The sequence below is a fragment of the Hemiscyllium ocellatum genome, chromosome 3, assembly GCF_020745735.1.
Source record: "Hemiscyllium ocellatum isolate sHemOce1 chromosome 3, sHemOce1.pat.X.cur, whole genome shotgun sequence".
In the NCBI taxonomy this organism is placed as follows: Eukaryota; Metazoa; Chordata; class Chondrichthyes; order Orectolobiformes; family Hemiscylliidae; genus Hemiscyllium; species Hemiscyllium ocellatum.
The window spans coordinates 125,420,657-125,443,379 of NC_083403.1; the positions used below are offsets into that span (position 1 = coordinate 125,420,657).

Consider the following 22,723-nt stretch of genomic DNA (forward strand, 5'->3'; position numbering starts at 1 on the left):
ATATAGGGGAATGGCTGGGTTGCGTTTCGGCGGGTCGGTGTGGACTTGTTGGGCCGACTGTTTCCACACTGTAAGTAATCTAATCAATGCAGAAATACATCAAAGATTCTTAGACAGAGCCTTCTAAACTCATGACCTTCTAAACTCATGAATGCTGGAAGGACAAGAGCAACAGACCCATGAGAACACCACTATTTACAAGTTCCCCTCCAAGCCAGTCAATTAATTTGGAAATATATTGTCCTTCCTTTACAATTGTTGGGTCAAAGTCCTAGAATCCCCTCCCTAACAGCATTGTACATCTACTTGTAGCACATGGACTGCAATGGTTCAAGAAGGCAGTGCACCACCAACTTCTCAAGGGCTACTAGAGATGAGCTACGAACACTGGCCAGTCAGTGATACTGTCTTTCCCACGAATGAATTTTTTCAAAAAAAAGGACTAAGTGACAGACTCAAGTGCAAACATGAGCTTGCATGCTAACAATTTACACCATATGGAGACTTCCAGAACTGAGTTGGGCTGATCATGTAGTGAAGAACTCTTATGCTCAATTGTCAAAGTAAATCTTCCATAGCAAGCTTCTGTCAGGGGGTGTGTTGTCACAGGAGTGAAAGAACTGTTGCAAGCAATCACCATACCTAAGGCAGAGAGAAAATGCAAGGAGAAGAAACCCAGGATCAGCAACTCATCCAGAATTGTTTGTGATATCCTGTCCTACCTATGGCAGAGCTTTCTGGTGCAGATTTGCCGAATCTACATATACACCAAAGTCTCCTCAACATTTTTGATCATAAAGATGATCATCTTTGCCTCAAAGAACAAATTAGGAAGCTCTTTATTTGAACCTGAATACTGTCTGAATTCAACCTGTTTAAAAAAAACACTTCTATGTTGATATCATTTTCTAGCAGTAAAAGGTTAAGTGTTGCAACAGATACTTTATATTGACTTGATTATAAATTTAATTTGCAATTTCCTGTATTTTGAGGATGAATCATTACCATAAACTAGTGTGTACTCTTGTGCAAATCTGTTCAAAAAGTGCTTCATTTTCTTAGGTCAGAGTTTTGTGATTACAGCTACATTATGAGCAAATCGTGCATATCATCCAAGGACCAACCATAATTAAAATAGAAAAATAGTTTTTGACTGGTTTTCAGAGCTCCAGGTTAGCAAAGCTATTCTCATTTCTTCACCACCAACAACTTGTTCTTGGGATGTGGATGAAGCTAGGAACCCCAGATTTATTATTTTACATCCCTACGTGCCCTGAGATTCTGTTGTGCTGATGTAGTCAAGAACATGGCCTAGATGTCTAACATACCAGAAAATTGGTCCCAGTATGGTTCATATGTTTGTCCCAACAGTACAGCTCCAGTTTTTGTCAATATTGATGCCAGAGATACCATTTTTCCTATACCAATCTTTCGAACCATACATTCAACTGTAATCTTATTTATCCTATTATTGTTCACTTGTGCCTCAGGTAGTAATCGAGATTTCTTTTTGTCTTTTTAAAATTTTAGCTGAACTACTCATCCCTAAGCAAATCTTTTCTCCCAGTCATATATGCATCATTGACAAGACTACTAAATCTCCCTCCCTTGCCAATGGAAGCCCTGAATCAGCACCTGTTTAGAATTTGAGAATGTTGGGAAAATTAGGAACTCAATATTAGTCTGTGCTACAATATTGGTAGCTGCTTCTTTGTAACTGAATTCGTGTCAAGCTAAAGAATCATGAATGTTTGATGAAAAAGAGCAGCAGCTGTCTGTGTGTCTCAGCTCCTATTTCTAGTTCTGCTGATTTTCTTTTTTCCACTGGTTGAATTTCAGTAGCTTGCATATTTGAAAAGCTCTTTTTAATGTTACCATTTTTTTCATTGGTGATAAACCTATTATTTGAGTTAAAGCTGACAGCTCTCCGACAATCCAGAATTACAGTTTTCAAAGTTGATAGGACTAATAGTCAGTGGTGGTGCTAACCCAAACAAGAAATATCCCAATAAGGGGAATAGTCTGTTTTTTTTTAATTATTAGGCGATCTTAATCTAAAGAATAAGAAAGGGAATGGGTTGATTTGAAGTTGTACCTGAGCGTTGTGAAGTTGGCTTTATGAGAAAGGAGTACCTAAAAGGCCCTGGAAAAGGATGTCTTGGCCCACAGCATCTATTAATAGTCCTGCTATCCATGCAGGGAGTCAGTAAAAGTGTATTGGATTTTTTTCCCGCAAGATGCAATACCTAGCTTTGAAAGTAGCTCTGAAATTCCATAGGTTTTCATGATAGCTGCAAAAAAAAGTTAAAGAGAAGAGAGGTTAATGCTGTTCAAATGTTTGAGATTAAACACATTAACTTTAAACACCTTTAACACAGCTGAAATACATTTGTTTGGTGTGATATTCCTGGAATCTGTGCTTGGTAGATTTGATGTAGGATCACCGTGCTGGGCTTTCATGGAGTTGGTGAATTCTGTAACTTGAAAACATTTAAAATTACAAAGATTACCACCCTGATTCCCTGAGCCCACATCCTGATCCTGGATCTGATTGCCACCATTTTGGGGTAGATCTCTCCAAAATTCCTCCCTGTAAGTTTTGTTGAACCAGGCCAACTATTTGAAGGCTTTGTGCATCACCCTTCAGCTATCATGAGCCATAGTTTGAAAAGAGAACTTTTTTTTAAAAAGAGATTCTTCAAAGTATCTTACCCACATCTCCCAACCATCCAATGCCCCCACCAATGGTCCATCATGCACTCCACACCAACTCATCGCACTTGTATGCCCATTCATCCAGTATGTACCCTGTGTAGAACCAATGTACCCACTGTAGTAACCAATGGCAAGTGTGGAAAACCTTTAAAAAGAAACTCTTCAGGATCCTTAAAAAGTGTGATGCTTTTTATATGATATAAAGGTGCCAATAAACCTGACATTTTTTTAAAAATCAAAAGAATGTACAAGCATTTTACTTGTCAAAGCACAGCAAGGGCTTATGCTCGAAACGTCGAATTCTCTATTCCTGAGATGCTGCCTAACCTGCTGTGCTTTGACCAGCAACACATTTGCAGCTGTGATCTCCAGCATCTGCAGACCTCATTTTTTACACAAGCATTTTACTTACCTGCTTATCTTGTATAAATAACTGAGTAGTTGACAAAATAAAAATCTGAGAAAAGCTGCTTTTCATTAGACTGTTGAAACTGCACACATAAGAAAAGAAATAGTTTGATTAAAGAAATATATAAATGACTAGACAAGCTTTTCCACACATGCCGTTTGTTCCTACAGGATTCATTGGTTCTGTATATATATTTTGGGTAAATGTGCATATGTCTATAGAAAATCATAGCATTTTGTATGAGGGGCCATTGGAAGTTGGTGGGGTGCATGACTTTCCAAGAAGGATAGCAGTAAAAATTTTGGGCAGTTTAGCAATGGTGGTGGGAATGGAGGATAGAAAAGGCATAAGTGATGGCATAGGTTGTTGAGCGTTGGCATGAACGGGGAGTGGGTGGAAAGGTGAAAGCTCAAGGTCTGAATATTGAATAAAACAATTGGGATTATGTCCGGAGAACAGAAGAATGATTTTTAACCAGCAGCCAGTTTTCGGCTGCCTCTGTACCCAAACTGTGTTTCTAGGGGTAGTGGCCTATTCCAGCTAATACCCAATCCTGCACCAGTAAAATGGTTAAATTTAGTGTGACCATTTATGACTCTTGCTCATGTAACTGAGATACTAAACACTGTTCTTCCTCAGCAGGTTTTAATAGAGAAGATTAAAAATTATCCCTCTATATACCAGCATTGTACATTCTTGATTTGAATTTGTATCTTCTTTAACTGCTTTTAAATTTCATTAAAGTTTCATACTGCCTTAATCTCCTCCTTTTGTAGCTGCTGGCACAATTTGATTAGTCTCAAAGTTCACACTTTGGATTCTCCAAACAAAATTTGCTTGCATGAACTGTTATACTGCAAATGATGTGACCCAAAAGAAGCTAGTTTGATTTGAAATTAAACTTGAAAAATTCTGAAATTTTTAGAAATATAAAACTTACATTCTTTACAAAGCTGACAAGTTGAGAATCTTGTATTCAGCATGCTTCTTTCCATCCACCAGTTTTTATTTAAAGAATCTTATTTAATATTCATTCAGCTTTAAGAAAATATTGAGTTTCCTTTATTGAAGTTGTTGAAAGTATTGTGTAGCGATAAATATGGGTTTGCTCACTGCTATTCAGCTTTTGTTTTTCCTGATTCTGAATTTCAGAACCATGCCAAGTCTACTGGAATACTTAAGCTACAACTGTAATTTCATGGGTATCCTAGCAGGGCCATTATATACATATAAAGACTATTTGGCTTTCATTGAAGGCAGGACATTACATGTGAAGTGCACAGAAGTTAATGGAAAAGTAAATGGACAATGTGGAAAAAGTGAACCTTCACCTGTGGTAAGTTTTAACTGATATTTCGTCAGAAAATTTCACTCTTGTAACGCAACAAACTGGTAAACTTAGTCTATTTTTTATATTTATTTGTATCACCTGATTTAATTTGCTGTTCAGTTAGCTGTTTTTGTAGTCTGCTTTAGATATAATAGCATGATTTAACATTTTGAGTTTAAGAGCTAGGTAAGTATGTAAACATTTAAAAAGTTTGCTATAGGTCTGTATTCAGTAAAGTCTTGGTGTTTCTTTTGTTATACAAATTTGCTTTGCCCATTTTTAAAATGTCATTGTTAATCCAAAATGCCCACCCTTTGCCAGGAAATGGCCTGAGTAGTTCGGTTGAAGATTCTTGATATTTTCTAATTAACCTCTTCAGAGATGTTACTGATAACCTCTAGAGTAAATGGGGCTTGAACCCAGTTCTCCTGGCTCAGAGGGAGGAATAGTGCCACTATCACAGTGCCACAAATGCCCAGAAATTGAACTTTCTGATTATTTTAATTTACAATTCTCCACTTTTACATAAGTTCAATTTAATTATCTCTTAACAATTTCTATTAGGGTTTCCTGATTGCAGCATCTGTAGCTCTTTTAAGTCAACCTGTTTGAATATGTTCTGAGATACCATGTCAGGAGCAGGTGAGATTTTAAACCAGACCTTTGGCCTAAAGGTAGGGACATTCCCATCACTACAAGAGTCTATCGATTGAAGCTTCTACCACAAATTGCATAATGTGCATAACTTATTGGACACTTCCAAATTGAGGTCACTTGAACAACCAGCTGATCTGTCCTTTTTTTCAATTTTCAAGAACAAAAGAGGATTGTTTGTCAGATTAGACAACTTCAGGAAAGAAATTAGAGATGGCTAGGCCAACACCTTTCCACCCTCCACCTAGCTGCCCCCTATAATACAGGAAGGGGCAGAGCCAAAACTGGGACTGCACCAGAGAGAAAGGTTCACTTTGCTCCAACTGTAGCCTGCACAGTGTGTGCTTTGTAGGCTTTTTCAATCTGTTCACTAACTGCCATTTTTTCCTTCTAGCCCATCCTTGTAGAATTCTGTCTCTTGAAACTATTCGAAATAATGATTAGAAACTGTACCGCAAATGTAATTTTGTAAAAACTGTTGGATATACAGTACTTAGATTTTAGAGTCCTAGAGATGTACAACATGGAAACAGACTTTTTGGTCCAACTTGTCCATGCTGACCAGATATCCTAGATATGTACAGTCCCATTTGCCAGCATTTGGCCCATATCCCTCTAAACCCGACCTGTTCATATAAGCATCCAGATCCCTCTTAAATGGTGTAATTGCCTATTCCACTTCTTCTGGCAGTTCATTCCATACACGTGCCACCCTTTGCATGAAAACGTTGCCCCTTAGTTCCCTTTTAAATCTGTTGCCTCACACTTTAAACCTATGTTCTCTAGTTTTGAACCCCCCCACCCCCGACTCTGAAAACACCTTGTCTATTTATTTTATCCATACCCCTCATGATTTTATAAGCCTCTATAAGGTCACCCCTCAGCCTCCGAATGCTCCAGGGAAAACAGCCTCAGCCTCTCCCTATAGCTCAAACCCTCCAAACCTGGCAACATTCTTAAAATCTTTTCTGAACCATTTCAAGTATCACAACACCTTTCCTATAGCCTTTTAAATAATATTTTTTAATGTTGAACTTCCTTCTGTTTTCTTTCAGGTACCTGTGCTGTACAAGCTCTTTGTTTGTGGGATTGCTTTGTCCTTTCATCTGACAGTTACTAAGGCATTTCCAGTGGAATACAATATTGACGAAACCTTTGTGACTACAGCTTCCTTGACTAGTCGAGTGTTTTACCTGTATTTTTCATTATTAGCAGCTAGGCCAAAGTATTATTTTGCTTGGAATCTTGGTGAGCCTTTTAAATGCTTTTGGTGGGCGTTGTCTATTGTGAATGTTTTAAATACTTGAAAGCACTTTTTTCTGTTCGTGGAAGTCTGAATATATATTTGAATAGTGTAGCTCTACAGGAATGGAACAGTGTAATGGTGACCTCAAGTGGTTACAACCATAAAATAGATAAATTGTTATTTTAATCCTTTTGGGTTTCTTGTTTAGCATAAATTGGTTAGATTAGATTAGATTAGATTAGACTTACAGTGTGGAAACAGGCCCTTCGGCCCAACAAGTCCACACCGACCCGCCGAAGCGAAACCCACCCATACCCCTACATTACCCCTTACCTAACACTATGGGCAATTTAGCATGGCCAATTCACCTGACCCGCACATCTTTGGACTGTGGGAGGAAACCGGAGCACCCGGAGGAAACCCACGCAGACACGGGGAGAACGTGCAAACTCCACACAGTCAGTCGCCTGAGTCGGGAATTGAACCCGGGTCTTCAGGCGCTGTGAGGCAGCAGTGCTAACCACTGTGCCACCGTGCCGCCCACTAACTTCGATCTTAATTAGTTGTGATGAGTAGATGAGAACTTTTCTGAACAAAGTCTGATCAGTAGTTGACTTGTTTCAAACTTAACAGGTTTGAATGTTGTATAAATATCAAAAACATTTTGAAATCTTGATCTAGTACTTTTTATGTAGGACTTGAGTATATTATTGCTACTACTGAAGTACTTGATAACACTGCTAGGTATTAAATATGACTAAATGTTTTCAATATTTTCTGCCTCTTTATATGAGGAAGTCTAACATTTTACAGTCCTTTGCTTTGTTTCCAACTTTCCCAATTTTCTGCATCTAATATAAAATTAATATTCATTATTAATAAAATTAATGTCCATCACAAAATTAACTGTTTGAATTATCTAAAATCATGTGATATTTTAAAAATTCTGGACAGTCTTCAGTGGTTCCAGTGATTTTAAAACTGGGAGGAAGTAGGGTAGAAAGAAAAGCAATTGCTGGAGGTGTTACCTCTATTGGGGAGTTAAGAATGAAATCTATGAATAACAGAAGAGAGACATTGGGGAAAATATCATATGGTCAGTTTTAGAGAAATATTATAAGGAGGTGGAAAAGGAAGAGAAAGGGATGTTTGCATAAATGGTCAGCTGTGACTTTGATTTTTGCCATTGCAGCATTATAGTGGGCAGATGGCCAAGATTCTTAACATGGCTGTCAGAAGGGATAGGATAACTGAGAAGAAAGGGATCTTGGAAATGAGGTGATGGTTTGATAACAAGGTTGAAGATAGAAAGTTATTTCTAATGTCAGCTAACAAGGGGTCAGCCAGGGGAGGGGAATAGTGAATAGTTTAGTGGGAATGGAGGTCAAGCAATAAGGCTGGATAAAATGAGCTCAAAGAACATGAGGAGCAACTGGGCAAGAGTTGGGCAAAATCATCAAAGTCTACCTGTACCATCAGACTGCTCCCTCATTAGAGAGGCACAACCGATCATCACTTTAACCTGAGTCATCACATCTTGGGCAAGGGGTGAGGTTGAAAAAGTGAGATCTTTGTGTTAATCTCAGCTGGTATAGGAATTAAGCTTATGCTGTTGGCATCGCTCTGCACCATGCATTCAAACGATTAGGCTGACGGACCCCCACAACAGCTGGGGGCACGGTGGCACAGTGGTTAGCACTGCTACTTCACAGCACCAGAAACCCGGGTTCAACTCCCACCTCAGGCAACTGTCAGGAGTTTGCACATTCTCCACTTGCCTGCGTGGGTTTCCTTTGGGTTCTCCGGTTTCCTCCCACAGTCAAAAAATGTGCAGGTTAGGTGAATTGGCCATGCTAAATTGCCCGTGGTGTTAGGTGAAGGGATAAATGTTGCTGTTCAGAGGGTCGGTGTGAAATTGTTGGGCCGAAGGGCCTGTTACATTGTTGTAAGTTATCTTATTTAATCTAATGTAACCTAAATATAATTTGAATACAAAGCCTGGAATTTCCTGAAGGTGGGCTTGCCTGGTAGTTTGTGGCTTTCACATGCAAGATAACTTTAAATATTTTTGTCATATAGTCCCAAATGAATTAATCTGCAATGGTGGAGAGTTTTTTGAGCAGTGGTCTAATGAGAGTAGCAGCAATAAAATATGTCTTAGCTGGAGTTTAACCTAGGGTGTCTGCTTAGAAGCTCACACTAAGATTGAATCAAAATATCTACATTAAAAAAGCAATCTAATATGAGGTTAGAGAATTACATCCTGCTGGAATTTTTGTATGTATATAGTGAAGAAAAACTTTTGGAAATAATTTTTAAAACTTATTTAAACAACAAGTTATTGTTGTCACATGCAATTTTATTTTGAACAGCTGATGCTATCAACAATGCTGCAGGATTTGGCTTCAATGGCTATGACGATAAAGGCAATGCTCGTTGGGACTTGATTTCAAATTTAAATATTGTTAACATTGAGGTAAGAATTCTTTGTAGTTGCCTTTTTTTAAAACTAGGCAATTCTTTAGTTGTAGCAATCCCCATGTTAGATGTGTATACTAACCAACTGCACGTTGACCCCACGCACACAACAAACATTTCTTTCCAGTAAGTAAAAGGCTGGGTGTGTTGCTCACCAACCTTTTTGTACTCCCTGAAGTATATAAAGTAAGAGACGGGAACAATGTTTGAAATAGAAAAATGTATATGAATAATACAATAATTGTCCGTTCCACTTCATCTTCTGTGACACATATATTTTGACAACTTGAGACATAGCATGCTGACATTCTATGATTTGAAATTAACTTGGATTTTGTTTACATGCATTCGAGCAAAGAAATTTCCAAGATTGAAAACTCCATTGTTCACCTGAATTGTCCCCCACCCTATTTAGGGCTTTCCATTCCCACGTTTGACCTATACATGTAAAAATAATGTCCATCATGGTGGCTCAGTGGCTAGCACTGCTGCCCTCATAGCGACAGGGACCAGGTTTCGATCCCAGTCACTGGCAAGTGGATTTGTGGAATTTGCACATTCTCCCTGTGTCTGCGTGGGTTTCCTCCAAATGCTCGCTTTCCTCCCACAGTCCAAAGATGTGATTTGGCCACACTAAATTGCCCATGGTGTTCCGGAATTGTCATGGGAATTGCAGAGCAATAGGGCAAGGGAATGGGGCTGGGTGGGATACTGTTCAGTGGGTCAGTGTGGACTTGTTTGGCCAAATGGCCTGTTTCCACACTTAAGGGGTTCTATGATTCTACGATTTTCATGTTTTTTTCCCCACAGTTTGCAACAAGCTTTAAAATGTTCATTGACAACTGGAACATACAGACAGCGCTGTGGTTTAAAAGGTAAAAGTCTTGCCAAGCTGTTTACTTAAGGAGTGACCACTACAGCAACCCTTGGTTGTGTTGGTTCTTATAATGTATTGATAGTCTACAGAACATATTGTTTGCTATGCTGCAGTTAGAGGATACTGGTCATGTAGTATTTCTGTTCTGCAACGTCGGATGATCTTCCATCATGCTACATAAGGAAGAGGCTGATTCAGTTATACTGGAAGCATTCCCAAGTATCTTACCTGTACTCTCCAGACAAAATCTGGTTTGCAATCACACTGGATACTTTTTGTTATGGGCTAAATTATTAGTTTATTCATGAAATATGATTGTTTACAGAAGCAACCGGGACAGGCAAGATATTTTGCTGAAAATTATGCAGGGAGCTGGCCTATGTCTCAAAACGAAGTGCCCAGTCACTGGATAAACCAGTTAGTTTTGCTTTAAGCAAAGGTGTGCAAACTACTTTACGTGCTTACTTTGCTATTTTGAAAATAATGTAGGCATGTAAAATAGTAATTATTTTCTCAAGGTCACTGTCAATGTTTAAGCCATCAGTTAGCTTTAGCCTACTATGTTACAGAGCCATAGGGATATACAGAATGGAAACAGACCCTTCGGTCCAACCCAGCCGTGCAGACCAGATATCCCAACCCAATCTAGTCCCACCTGCCAGCACCCGGCCTATATCCCTCCAGACCCTTCCTATTTATATACCCATACAATTGCAACATTTAAGAGGCATTTGGATCAGCTTCCACGACTTCCTCTGGCAGCTCATTCCATACACGTACCACTTTGTGTGTAAAAGGTTGGGTCTCTTTTATATCTTTCCCCTCTTAGCCAAAAACTATGCCCTCTAGTTTTGGACTCCCCGACTCCGGAGAAAAGACTTTGCCTATTTACCCTATCCATGCCTCTCATAGTTTTGTAAACTTCTATAACGTCACCCCTCAGCCTCCGACGATCCAGAGAAAACAGCCCTAGCCTGTTCAGCCTCTCCCTATAGCTCAAATCCTCCAACCCTAGCAACATTCTTGTAAATCTTTTCTGAACCCTTTCAAGTTTCACAACATCTTTCCAATAGGAAGGAGATGAGAATTGCACGCGTATTCCATATCCTTTTATACAGTAAATAATGCAAAATACTGTTTAGTATCTTCCCCCATTTTCTGTGGCTCCACACAAAGACCGCCTTGCTGATGTTTGCGGGGCCCTATTCTCTCCCTAGTTACCCTTTTGTGCTTAATGTATTTGTAAAAACTCTTTGGATTCTCCTTGCCTGTTTTGCCAAAGCTATTTCATGTCCCCTTTTTGCCCTCCTGATTTCCCTCTTAAGTATATTCCTACTGTCTTTATAGTCTTCTAAGGATTCACTTGATCTACCCTGTCTATACCTTACATATGCTTCCTTCTTTTTCTTAATCAAACCCTCAGTTTCTTTGTCACCCAGCATTCCCTATACCTACCAGGGTTTCCTTGCACTGTAACAGGAATATCCTTTCTCTGGATTCTCATTATCTCATTTCTGAAGGTTTCCCATTTTTCAGCCATCCCTTTGCCTGTGAACATCTGCCCCCAATCAGCTTTCAAAAGTTCTCGTGTAATTCCAACCAAATTGGCCTTTCTCCAATTTAAACTTCAACTTTTAGATCTGGGCTATCATTTTCCTTCACTTATTTAAATCTAATAGAATTATGGTTGCTGGCCCCAAAGTGCTCCCCCACTGACACCTCAGTTGCTTGCCCTGCCTTATTTCCCAAGAGTAGGTCAGGTTTTGCACCTTCTCTAGTAGGTACAGAATCAGAAAATTTTCTTGTACACACTTAACAAATTCCTCTCCATCCAAATCTTTAACACAATGGCAGTCCCAGTCTATGTTTGGGAAGTTAAAATCCCCTATCTTAACCACCCTATTATTTTTACAGATAGTTGAGATCTCCTTACAAGTTTGTTTCTCAATATCCCTCTGACTATTAGGGGGTCTATAATACAATCCCAGTAAGGTGATAATCCCTTTCTTATTTCTTGGCTCCTCCCAAATAACTTCCCTGAATGTATTTCTGGGAGTATCCTCTCTCAGTACAGCTGTAATGCTATCCCTTATCAAAAACGTTGCTCCCCCTCCTCTCTTGCCTCCCTTTCTATCCTTACAGTTGCATTTATATCCTGGTACATTGAGCTGCCAGTCCTGCCCATCCTTGAGCCATATTTCTGTAATTGCTATGATATCCCAGTACCATGTTCCTAACCATGCCCTGAGTTCATCTGCCATCCCCGTTAGGCCCCTTGCATTGAAATAAATGCAGTTTAATTTATTAGTCCTACCATGTCCCTGCCTGCCCTGACTGACTCGCTTTTCTTCTCAACTGTACCAGTCTCAGATCGATCTCTTTCCTCACTATCTCCCTTGGTCCCACCTCCCCACCTTACTAGTTTAAATCCTCCCAAGCAGTTTGAGCAAATCTCCCTGCCAGTATATTAGCCCCCTTCCAATTTAGGTGCAAACTCTCCTTCTCGTACAGGTCACTTCTACCCCAAAAGAGATTCCAATGGTCCAAAAATGTGAATTCTTCTCCCATACACCAGCTTCTCAGCCATGTATTCACCTGCTCTTACCTCCTATTCCTGCCCTCACTAGCTTGGAGCACTGGGAGTAATCCAGATATTACTACTCTCGAGGACCTCCTTTTTAAATTCCTGCCTAACTCTCTGTAATCTCCCTTCAGAATCTCAACCTTTTCCTTTCCTATATTGTTGGTTCCAATGTGGACAATGACCTCTTGCTGGCCTCTCTCCCCCGTGAGAACATTCTGCACCCTCTCTGAGACATCCTTGATCCTGGCACCAGGGAAGCAACACACCATTCTGCTTTTTCACTGCTGGCCACAGAAATGTCCTGTCTGTCCCTTGGACTAGAGAGTCCCCTAACAATTGATCTCTTGGAACCCGACTTAACCCTCATTGCATTAGAGCCAGTCTCAATCCCAGAAACCTGGCTGCTTGTGCTTTATTCCCCTGAGAATCCATCACCCCCTACATTTTCCAAAACTGCATACTTGTTTGAAATGGGTATCGCCACAAAAGCTCCTGCACTAGCTGCCTACCTCTCTTATCTTTCCTGGAGCTAACCCATCTTTGTGACTGTATCTGAGACTTCCCCTCCTTCCTATAATTGTCATCCATCACATACTGTTGCTGTTGCAAATCCGTCATTGCTTCTAACTGTCTCTCCAAACAATCCATTCGATCTGATGAGATTCTCAACCAACAGCATTTATTGTAGATACAATCAACTGTAATCCTTAAACTCCCACATCTGACAAGAAGTACATATCACTCTACTAAAGGCCATTTTTGCTCCTTTACAATCTACAGACCCAGAAAATAACATTGTCTTACTCCTCTACAAAACACTGCCTCAGGTTAAATTAATAGTAATGGCTTATATTTTAAGTTTAATCAAGAGACACATCTCAAAAAACATATAATCAAGAAAGAATCCACTTTACTCACTACTGCAGACCTTCTGTAGCTCCCACTTAAAAACAATACACTTATCTGCTTCTGTGCTGTGTACTTTGCCCAAACAGTTCCTCCAAGATCAGCTGTGATTTCACTGTTTGTTAATTTTCCCAGACGCGCTCCGATTTCCAGAGATACATGAATTCAAACAGCAAAAGCAGTAACTGTGCAGGTTCACTGCTGTGCCAGTTTTTCTCTCTCGCTCTCTCTCGCTCTCCTGCACTGACCTCACCATGTGCTTCCTTTGTCTGTTCTTCTCCCTTTTTAAAACTGCTGTTGATTTGACTTTTTTCCCCAAAGTTCAAAACAATGCAACAGCATATGAAACAGTAATTGCTGCTCCTGGAATTTGAGGAAATCACCTCCAACACCTAAACTACCTCAATAAAGGAGCAGCTGTTACAGCCAGAATTTTTTTCTGTCCTCAATCCTCATTAGTTTGTGTGATTTTACAAATTTGAGAAATTGTTTACCTACAACTAAAAGCCAGCTACTTTATTTTGGTTGAACATTTAGAAATACCCAGTAATTCTAAATTTGTTACTCAGGGCAATTTTAGATAAGGGAAATGCTTTTCAAAGTTCTCAATATGGAGAGTCATGTTTGCTTTCTTGAGCCCATACTATCCCTCTTAGGAACTTTTAATTTTCAGCCATTTTAAATCTTGTGAAGAAGTTGATCAAATGGAGACTCCAAGTTTAATGCAAAATTGTATACATGAACTGACTTCAAATAATGAATTAATTTAAATGCCTTTTGTTTCAGAGTTTGCTATGACCGCTGCCATTATTATCCAACAGCAGCAACATTTGTACTCTCTGCAATGTGGCATGGCGTGTATCCAGGATATTACATGACATTTTTAACAGGAATACCAATGACATTAGCAGCCCGTGCAGTAAGTTAATCACTTCATATTTAAGCCCTGTATTTATTGATGCAATCTTGTACCTATTTTCAAGTGCTTGTCCTTTTACTTATGAGGTGCTAACCTCTTTCAGTGGATATTAGTTTTCTTATTAAAAAGGAAACTTGAACATCTGCAATGATAATTTCTTTAATTAAAATTATAAATTTGACAACACCATCTTATTTAATCTATTTTTTATTTACATGTACGTGCAGTTGACTGACATGCATGGTTAATGAATTGGCAGGGTGTAGTTTTATGTGAGCTGGGTGGTGAGGAGAAATTCCACCCTTATTTTTGTTCAAAGTCCTTGCAAGCTATGACTGGTCATGTGGCCACATTTAATAATACAGTAAATTTTATGGGACACCTATGGGACCAGGAGTGTGCCAGTTAGTCAAAAATTCCAGAGAATCAAGCGGTATGCATAACTGCTGTAAACCCTGACCAAGTGAAGCTTTGTGACATCATCATCCATCCAAACAAGTGTCAAAACATCATCTCACCACCTAAAACCAATATTAAAAACTCAGTACGTAGTAGAAATGTACTGTGGAGGCGAGACACCTGTTATACCTTATTACAGCATAAATACTCGGACATCACAATATGGGAAGTATATAATTTTTGCTGGTTTACCAAGAAGGCAGGCTGGTAAGATGCCAGTTGAAATGAAGTTTGCTGTATTATGGGGTCATTTCTGTACTTCCATCCTTTATAATGTGGGAGCATATCCTGTCCTTCTCTGTCCAACACTAACGGAAAAGAAATCAATGTGCATATCTGTGATTTTCCTGTAATGTACCTTCATAAGTACCATTTCCCACGATAAGCAACAGCAGTACTTTGACACTCAAATCTGAAGTATTATTCTCAAATGTTGTATTTTTGTAGATCAGAAACAACTTTCGATCCTACTTTCTCAAATCACCAGCTGTCAAATTGTATTATGATGTCATAACCTGGATTGCAACAATGATAGCAATAAGTTACACAGTTGTGCCATTTGTTTTGCTGTCGGTCGAGTCATCATTAAAGTTTTACAGGTAAGCTGAGAAGGGTATGATTCTTAAAGATTGTGCACGTGTATGCAGCCAGTTATCATTGGTAAGTGACAGAAAGCAGCATCCAGTGTCAAAGATGGCACTGCAGGAAGTATGCATTTAGAAAAGTTCTTCAGATTTTTAAAAACCGTTTTCTTCTAAAAACTAATGCACGAAAGAGATTTAGAAAGGCTAGCCTCTGGTGTGTATCCACTCTTGCCCACTCGATCCCCATCAAGCTCAATTCATCATTGAGAGTTTTCATTAACTGCACTCATTTGCAGGCCTTGGAGGAGACTTAAAATTTAACTAGCTCTTCAGGAGGGAAGAAAATAATGGGAATATGTTTCAAGGTTTTGATTATGTTTTAAAAATCTATCACTTTGCTATTTTTTTACTCCAATAACTGGCAGGTAGTTGGCACATTTTTAAAAGTCAGTTTGAGTCAATTTAAAGTTGTTACTTGGGTGGTTTCAGGTAATGTGTTTAATGGTTGGCACAGCTAAGTCACAAGCACATGCAGAAGAGGTAGCGATCATGTGACTATGGCAGGCAAGCCAGCCAGTACACAAAGTACAATTGCATTTCTCCATATAGAAGAATAGATGCTTTTCACAAAAGCAGCAACATTGCATGCACTATAATGTGCAGTTGCAAGTTACCAATATACATGGTCACAAGGAAAACTACTATTCATTAACAAAACTATACTAACTCCTGTCATAGAGATGTACAGCACGGAAACAGACCCTTCGGTTCAACCCATCCATGCCAACCAGATATCCCAACCCAATCTAGTGCCACCTGCTAGCACCGGCCCATATCCCTCCAAACCCTTCCTATTCACATACCCATCCAGATGCCTTTTAAATGTTGCAATTATACTAGCCTCTACCACTTCCTCTGGCAGCTCATTCCATACACGTACTACCCTCTGTGTGAAAAAGTTGTCCCTTAAGTCTCTTTTATATCTTGCCCCTCTCACCCTACACCTATACCCCCCAGTTCTGGACTTCCCCCACCCCACTTTGTCTATTTATCCTATCCATGCCCCTCATAATTTTATAAACCTCCATAAGGTCACCCCTCAGCTTCCGAAGCTCCAGGGAAAGCAGCCCTTGCCTATTCAACCTCTCCCTACAGCTCATGCCCTCCACCCTGGCAATATCCTTGTAAATCTTTTCTGAACTCTTTCAAGTTTCACAACATCCTTCAAATAGGAAGGAGACCAGAATTGCTGGCAATATTCCAAAAGTGATCTAACCAATATCCTGTACAGCCGCAACATGACCTCCCAACTCTTGTACTCGATACTCAGACCAATAAAGGAAAGCATACCAAACATCGTCTTCACTATCCTATCTACCTGCGACTCCACTTTCAAGGAGCTATGAACCTGCACTCCAAGGTCTCTTTGTTCAGCAACACTCCCTCTGACCTTACCATTAAATGTATAAGTCCTGCTAAGATTTACTTTCCTAAAATGCAGCACCTCGCATTTATCTGAATTAAACTCCATCTACCACTTCTCAGTCCACTGGCCCATCTGGTCAAGATCCTGTTGTAATCTGAGGTAACTCTCTTCGCTGTCTGCTACACCTCCAATTTTGGTGTCGTATGCAAACTTACTAACTATACCTCTTATGCTCACATCCAAATCATTTATATACATAATGAAAAGTAGTGAACCCAGCACTGATCCTTGTGGCACTCTGTTGGTCACAGGCCACCAACCTGAAAAACAATCTTCCACCACCACCCTCTGTCTTCTATATTTGAGCCAGTTCTGTATCCAAATGGCTAGTTCTCCCAGTATTCCATGAGATCTAACTTTGCCAACCAGTCTCCCATGGGGAACTTTGTCCAACGCCTTATTGAAGTCCATATAGATAACATCTGCCACTCTGCCCTCATCAATCCTCTTTGTTACTTCAAAAAACTCAATCAAGTTTGTAAGACATGATTTCCCATGTACAAAGCCATGTTGACTATCCTTAATCAGTCCTTGCCTTTCCAAATACATGTACATCCTGTCCCTCAGGACTCCCTCCAACAACTTGCCCACCACTGACATTAGACTCACTAGTCTATAGTTCCCTGCCTTGTCCTTACCACCTTCTTCAATAGTGGCACCACGTTAGCCAACCTCCAGTCTTTCAGCATCTCACCTGTGACTATTGATGATACAAATATCTTAGCAAAGGGCCAACAATCACTTCTCTAGCTTGCCACAGAGTTCTAGGGTACACCTAGATCAGGTCCTGGGGATTTATTGACTTTTGTGTTTCAAAATATCCAGCACTTCCTCCTCTGTTGTATTTACATTTTTCAAGATATCACCATCTATTTCGTTACATTCTATATCTTCCATGTCTTTTTCCACAGTAAATACTGATGCAAAATACTTGTTTAGTATCTCCCCCATCTCCTGTGATTCCACACAAAGGCTACCTTGCTGATCTTTGAGAGGGGCCAAGATTAGAGTGGTGCTGAAAAAGTACCGCAGGTCAGGCAGCATCCAAGGAGCAGGAAAATTGATGTTTTGGGCAAAAGCCCTTCATGCTGCTCTTCAGATGCTGCCTGACCTGTGCTTTTCGATCACCACTCTAATCTTGACTCTGATCTCCAGCATCTGCAGTTCTCTGTTTCACCTAGCTGATCTTTGAGAGGCCCTATTCTCTCCCTAATTGTCCTTTTAATGCATTTGTAAAACCCTTTTGGATTCTCCTTAACTCGGTCAGTTCCATTTTTGACAGTCACTACAGACAAATTGCATACACAGCTGTTTACATCATGCAGGACTCCTAATCATATACATGTGCATTGTTGTTGATGTCTGATATCTACTTGTTCTTCACATTGTTCCTTCGAGGATTGTTAGTAGTGTTGAGAATACTGTCGCCATAGTCTTAACTTTTGCCCTGATCCATTTCTGTTACTGAAGAATGAAGGGCCCCTGGGATTGATGATTCTTCTGTACTCTGCATGTGGTGTAGTTGTAATTAGATATCGACCGTTGCAGTGATGCATTTGGTTATTTGGTTCACTGCACATGACTGAGCTGAAAAATGGGTCCCAAATTTCTATGTGGGTGGACTTTTGTTGAGCATGTTGAATATTTGTACCCTGACTACCTCTGCAATGCTCAGCTCTGGCCATTATGTAGCAGTATTTTCTTATCACAATTGCTATGGTACAGAAAGAGTCCTTTCGATCCATTGTGATATAAGTTTCCCAAAACAGCATTATGACTTATTGCCATTCTCTGGTCTAGTCCCCATACTCTTGCACATCGGTGTATTGAAATAATTATCTAATGATCACCAGAATGTTTGAATTGAATCTTCCTCCTCCATAATTCCAGGCAGTACCTTCCAGACATGACATTACACTTGCTAATTGTCAAATTACTTTCAAATCATAATCATGTTTTCTGGCCCTTTTATGAGCAGGAGCAGTTTCTTTCTATCTGTTCTATCCGGACATTGTATGGTTTGACACCTTCAGATCTTTTGCCTATCTCCTCTCCAAGGCGAACAGTGCGAAGCTCTAATTTATCCTTGAACTTAAGTTTCCCATACCTGGAACCATTCTTGTTTTAAAAAAAAGTTCCATACTCTCCAAAACTTTCAAATCCTTCCTGAGTCATGCAGAATTCCACCAATTCATAAATTGTTATCGAAACAGGTACAACAGAAATTACATCTGAATGGATTCAGCCATTTGACTATGAAATACTGATGCTTAGTGGGCTAGGGGCTCTTTCTTCCTCATTCCTGATGAAGGGCTCTGGCCCGAAATGTCAATTCTCCTGCTGCTTTGATGCTGCCTGACCTGTGCTTTTCCAGCAACACACTCTCAACTCTGATCTCTCGTGTCTGCAGACTTCAATTCTCCTAGGGGCACTTTGTTTGCTTTCTTCTGTTTTATTTTTGCGTAAATACTGATGCAAAATACTTGTTTAGTATCTTCCCCCATCTCCTGTGATTCCACACAAAGGCTACCTTGCTGATCTTCGAGGGGGGCCAAGATTAGAGTGGTGCTGGAAAGGTTGGCGTTATTACCTCTTTGAAGGCTACAACTCATGACATAATCAAGGACCTCTCAACCCTGATTGGTCCAGGCATTGCATGCTCAGACTCTTCATTGTTGCATGCATTACCTGGCCAGAGTGTGAACAGTTCATGCTTAGTCTGTGATTGGATACATAATATATTAGTTTCATGTGAAATTTTGTTTCATGGTCATCTGATGACCACTCTTCCCATTACTTACTGATTTTGGTTCCTTAAATTGTCAATTGCCCATGGGCCCATCCTCTCCATTACTCTTTCCTAGTCAGTGTTGTACAGCATGAATACAGACCCATCGGTCCAACTTGTGCATGCCAACCAGTATCCTAAACTAAGCTAGTCCTTTTTGCCAGCATTTGGCCCATATCCCTCTAAACCCTTCCTATTCATGTACCCATCCAGCTGCCTTTTAAAAGCCTCCATCATTTCCTCTGGCAGCTCGTTCCTCTTCATGAAAAAGTTGCCCCTCCAGTCCCTTTTAAATCTTTCCCTTCTCCCCATTAAGCTATGGCTTCTGGTTTTGGACTCTACTCTAGGGAAAATGACCTTTGCTCATCACTCTATCCATGTCCCTCATGGTTTTATAAACCTCTACAGTGCAACATTTGAGGGTCAAAGTGCCTGTACTGCACTGTAATGTTCTATGTTCCATAAGGTCACCCCTCAGCCTACTACACTTCAGAGAAAATAGCCCCGGCCTATTCAGCCTCTCCCTATAGCTCAAACCTTCTAATCCCTGCCATATCCTTGTAAGTCTTTTCTGAACCCTTTCAAGTTTAACAGTGTCATCTTTCCTATAGCATGGAGACGAGAATTGAATGCAGTATTCCAAAGGTGGCCTCACCAATATTCTTTGTTTATGGTTAGCTTTATCACATTTTGCCAATATAAAAGGATCATTTGTGTTCTTTACCTGTTTATTTTAGAAAGATGTATGCCATCAAGACCCATTAATTGTTGTTAAGCTCACCACCCCAATTTCTGTACTGCCCCTCTCAATTTACAATATTTCCAAGGTGTGTATCATCTGCAAACTTTGAAACTGTCCTCTGCATATCAAGTTCTAGATCATTAACATATCAGGAAAAGCAAGGGTTCAGTCTCAATCTCTGAGAACTCTAGCTTTAAAAAAAACGTTGACTGCTACACTCTGTTTTCTGTTGCTCATTCAATTTTGTTTTCCTGTTAAAACCGTTTATTTTATTCTATGACCTTTGCTGACTGAATGGTTAAGGCCAGTGCCCCTGCAATTTCCACTCCTGTTACCTCCCCATTCTTGGATGTACTTATCAGGTCTCTGTGGGTAGTTAACCTTTTAGGTACTGATAGTCTATGTGACACTTCTTCCTCCTTGGTTAAGATCACAAGGTATTTGTTTAACACCTCGGCTGCTCCCCAGGGGTAAATTGCACACTTGTTCCTTAGCTCTAGCCAAATTGATTCTGTCCTTGAATCCTCCTTTCTCCAGCATAGCAAAGCTGTGCTCCACCATTATCACCACTCCTGCTCCTCCTTTCCTTTTTTTTGAACAAAGAATATTTAACATCCATTCTGTTGTTCCTTGAGTCAAATCTCTTATCATCACAGTATCATATTTCTACGTGGCAATCTTCACTTGTAATTCCCTAATCTTATTTACTACATTTAGTACATTCACACACAAGCAGTGACCCTGAACTGGACTTGATTATTTTCTCAAACAAAGGCAAAATACTGCAAATGCGGGAAATCTGAAATAAAAACAAAAATGCTAGAGAAACTCCCCAGGTCTGGCAGCATCTGTGCATTTCTTTGATATCTGCTTAGTCTTGCTTGACACAGTAGTAAAATCTGCATCAATTACTGCTTTCAACCATGGCTGTGTAGCTTGATCACTGCAATCAGAGAGAGACTTCATTTCTTTTTTTACCTTGTGTGTAATGGAAGTTCTCAGCTGTGCTCTTTCACAGCAGACTGCAGCACAATGGAATATGAACCACAAGCACAAGCAGCATGCCACTAGCACCAGTTCAAGTTGTATTTTAACCTCCAAGTGTGCAGTAGGGTGTGGAAAAGGTGTTACCATTTTGATTCTCACAGTAATTCAAAGTCGCAGTCTGTTTTTACTTTTCCCTTGCTGCTCCTTTTCAATAGTTGGCTCTTATGGCTCTTTAAATCCAAACAGTTCCAGTGCCATTTTCAACAGATGTGTTTTAATGGTAGCTACAGACTGCACACAAAGGTACTTGCAGCAGAGGTACAGATCATGTGTCTGCAGTCACCCAATGCAGTCAGCAGTTAATCGGAATCTGGATTATTGAATGCCGGATAACATAGTTAAGCCAAGGATCGGGACCTTGTGATCTTGCTGGATAATCCAATATTTGGATAATCGAATGCCGGGTAGTCGTCGTTCCTCTCTACGTACAGTTCATTTCTCCAAATTGCACTTAGTGATCACTTGCAAGTCAAACGTGTTTGTATGTCATTTCACTTTTGTGTAACGTGCTAGCATTTGTTTGCTAAGAGATTGAAAATATCCGTCCGGCATACCAAAGTGTCGAACTTTTGTCTACGTAATAGCAATGCAGCTTTTGAGCTGGATCTGTTAGCTTTCCAGAGTTGCCCTAATAATGTAGCTTGCTTTATCTGTTTTGTAGCTAAGCTGAGAACATATGGCCACAGGATTTAAAATTGATGTTGTTTCTTTGGAGCAATTCTCCAATTTTCTGGAGCCTATCAACTCAATTAGGACCACGTTTTGAGACAAGCAGCTCAATGTAATTTATTTCTCACTTTTTATAACTAATAAGTAGCTGCCCTAGTTGTCTGGTAGTTCTGTGGATGCTTCCCTGTAGAGAGCTATTCTGTTAAAACTTCATCCTAAAGTTGTAGTTGCATTTTTGAAAAGTTTAATTTTGTATGAAATTAATTTAAGCAAATCACATTTTCCTATTAAATTTATGTTAATGCTGCAGTTAAGTTTTGTAGATTCCTCTTCATCGGAAAAAGAGTTAATGCCTTATAAGATGGGTGGCATGGTGGCTCACAGCACCAGGGACCCAGGTTTGATTCCATCCTCTGGCAACTGTCTGTGCAGTTTGCACATTCTCCCTGCGTTTGCACAGGTTTCCTTTGGCTACTCCAGTTTCCTCCCACAGTCCGAAGATGTGCAGGTTGGGTGGATTAGCCATGTTAAATTGCCCGTAGTGTTCAGGGATATGGAGGCTAGTTGAATTAGTCATGGGAAATGCGGGATTACAGGGATTGGCTGGGATGCTATTCAGAGATATGTTCTTTTTAAATAAGTCAGGAATGTCACTGAATTCTCTGTGACCTCTAAATATGAACTGGTTCAGGAAAAGAGGAATTAAAATCTAAGAATGTTTACCAAAGATTAAATGCAATGTGGAACATGTACATATTTCATCTGACTACAAGAGTTCATTGTTCTGACCAATTCTTGATGGAGTGTTTCATGATGGAGTGTTATTGAAG

At 39.9% G+C, this 22,723-nt stretch overlaps 1 protein-coding gene across 1 annotated transcript in view; it reads left to right on the plus strand.

Annotated features, from left to right (window-relative positions):
- Window positions 1-22,723, plus strand: part of mboat2b (membrane bound O-acyltransferase domain containing 2b) — a 131,226-nt gene that overhangs the window by 102,507 nt on the left and 5,996 nt on the right. The window contains exons 7-12 of the mRNA XM_060853228.1: window positions 4,277-4,460; window positions 6,164-6,356; window positions 8,727-8,830; window positions 9,643-9,707; window positions 13,986-14,118; window positions 15,025-15,176. Of these exons, the coding sequence (XP_060709211.1) occupies window positions 4,277-4,460; window positions 6,164-6,356; window positions 8,727-8,830; window positions 9,643-9,707; window positions 13,986-14,118; window positions 15,025-15,176 (831 nt within the window). The remainder of the gene's footprint in view (window positions 1-4,276; window positions 4,461-6,163; window positions 6,357-8,726; window positions 8,831-9,642; window positions 9,708-13,985; window positions 14,119-15,024; window positions 15,177-22,723) is intronic.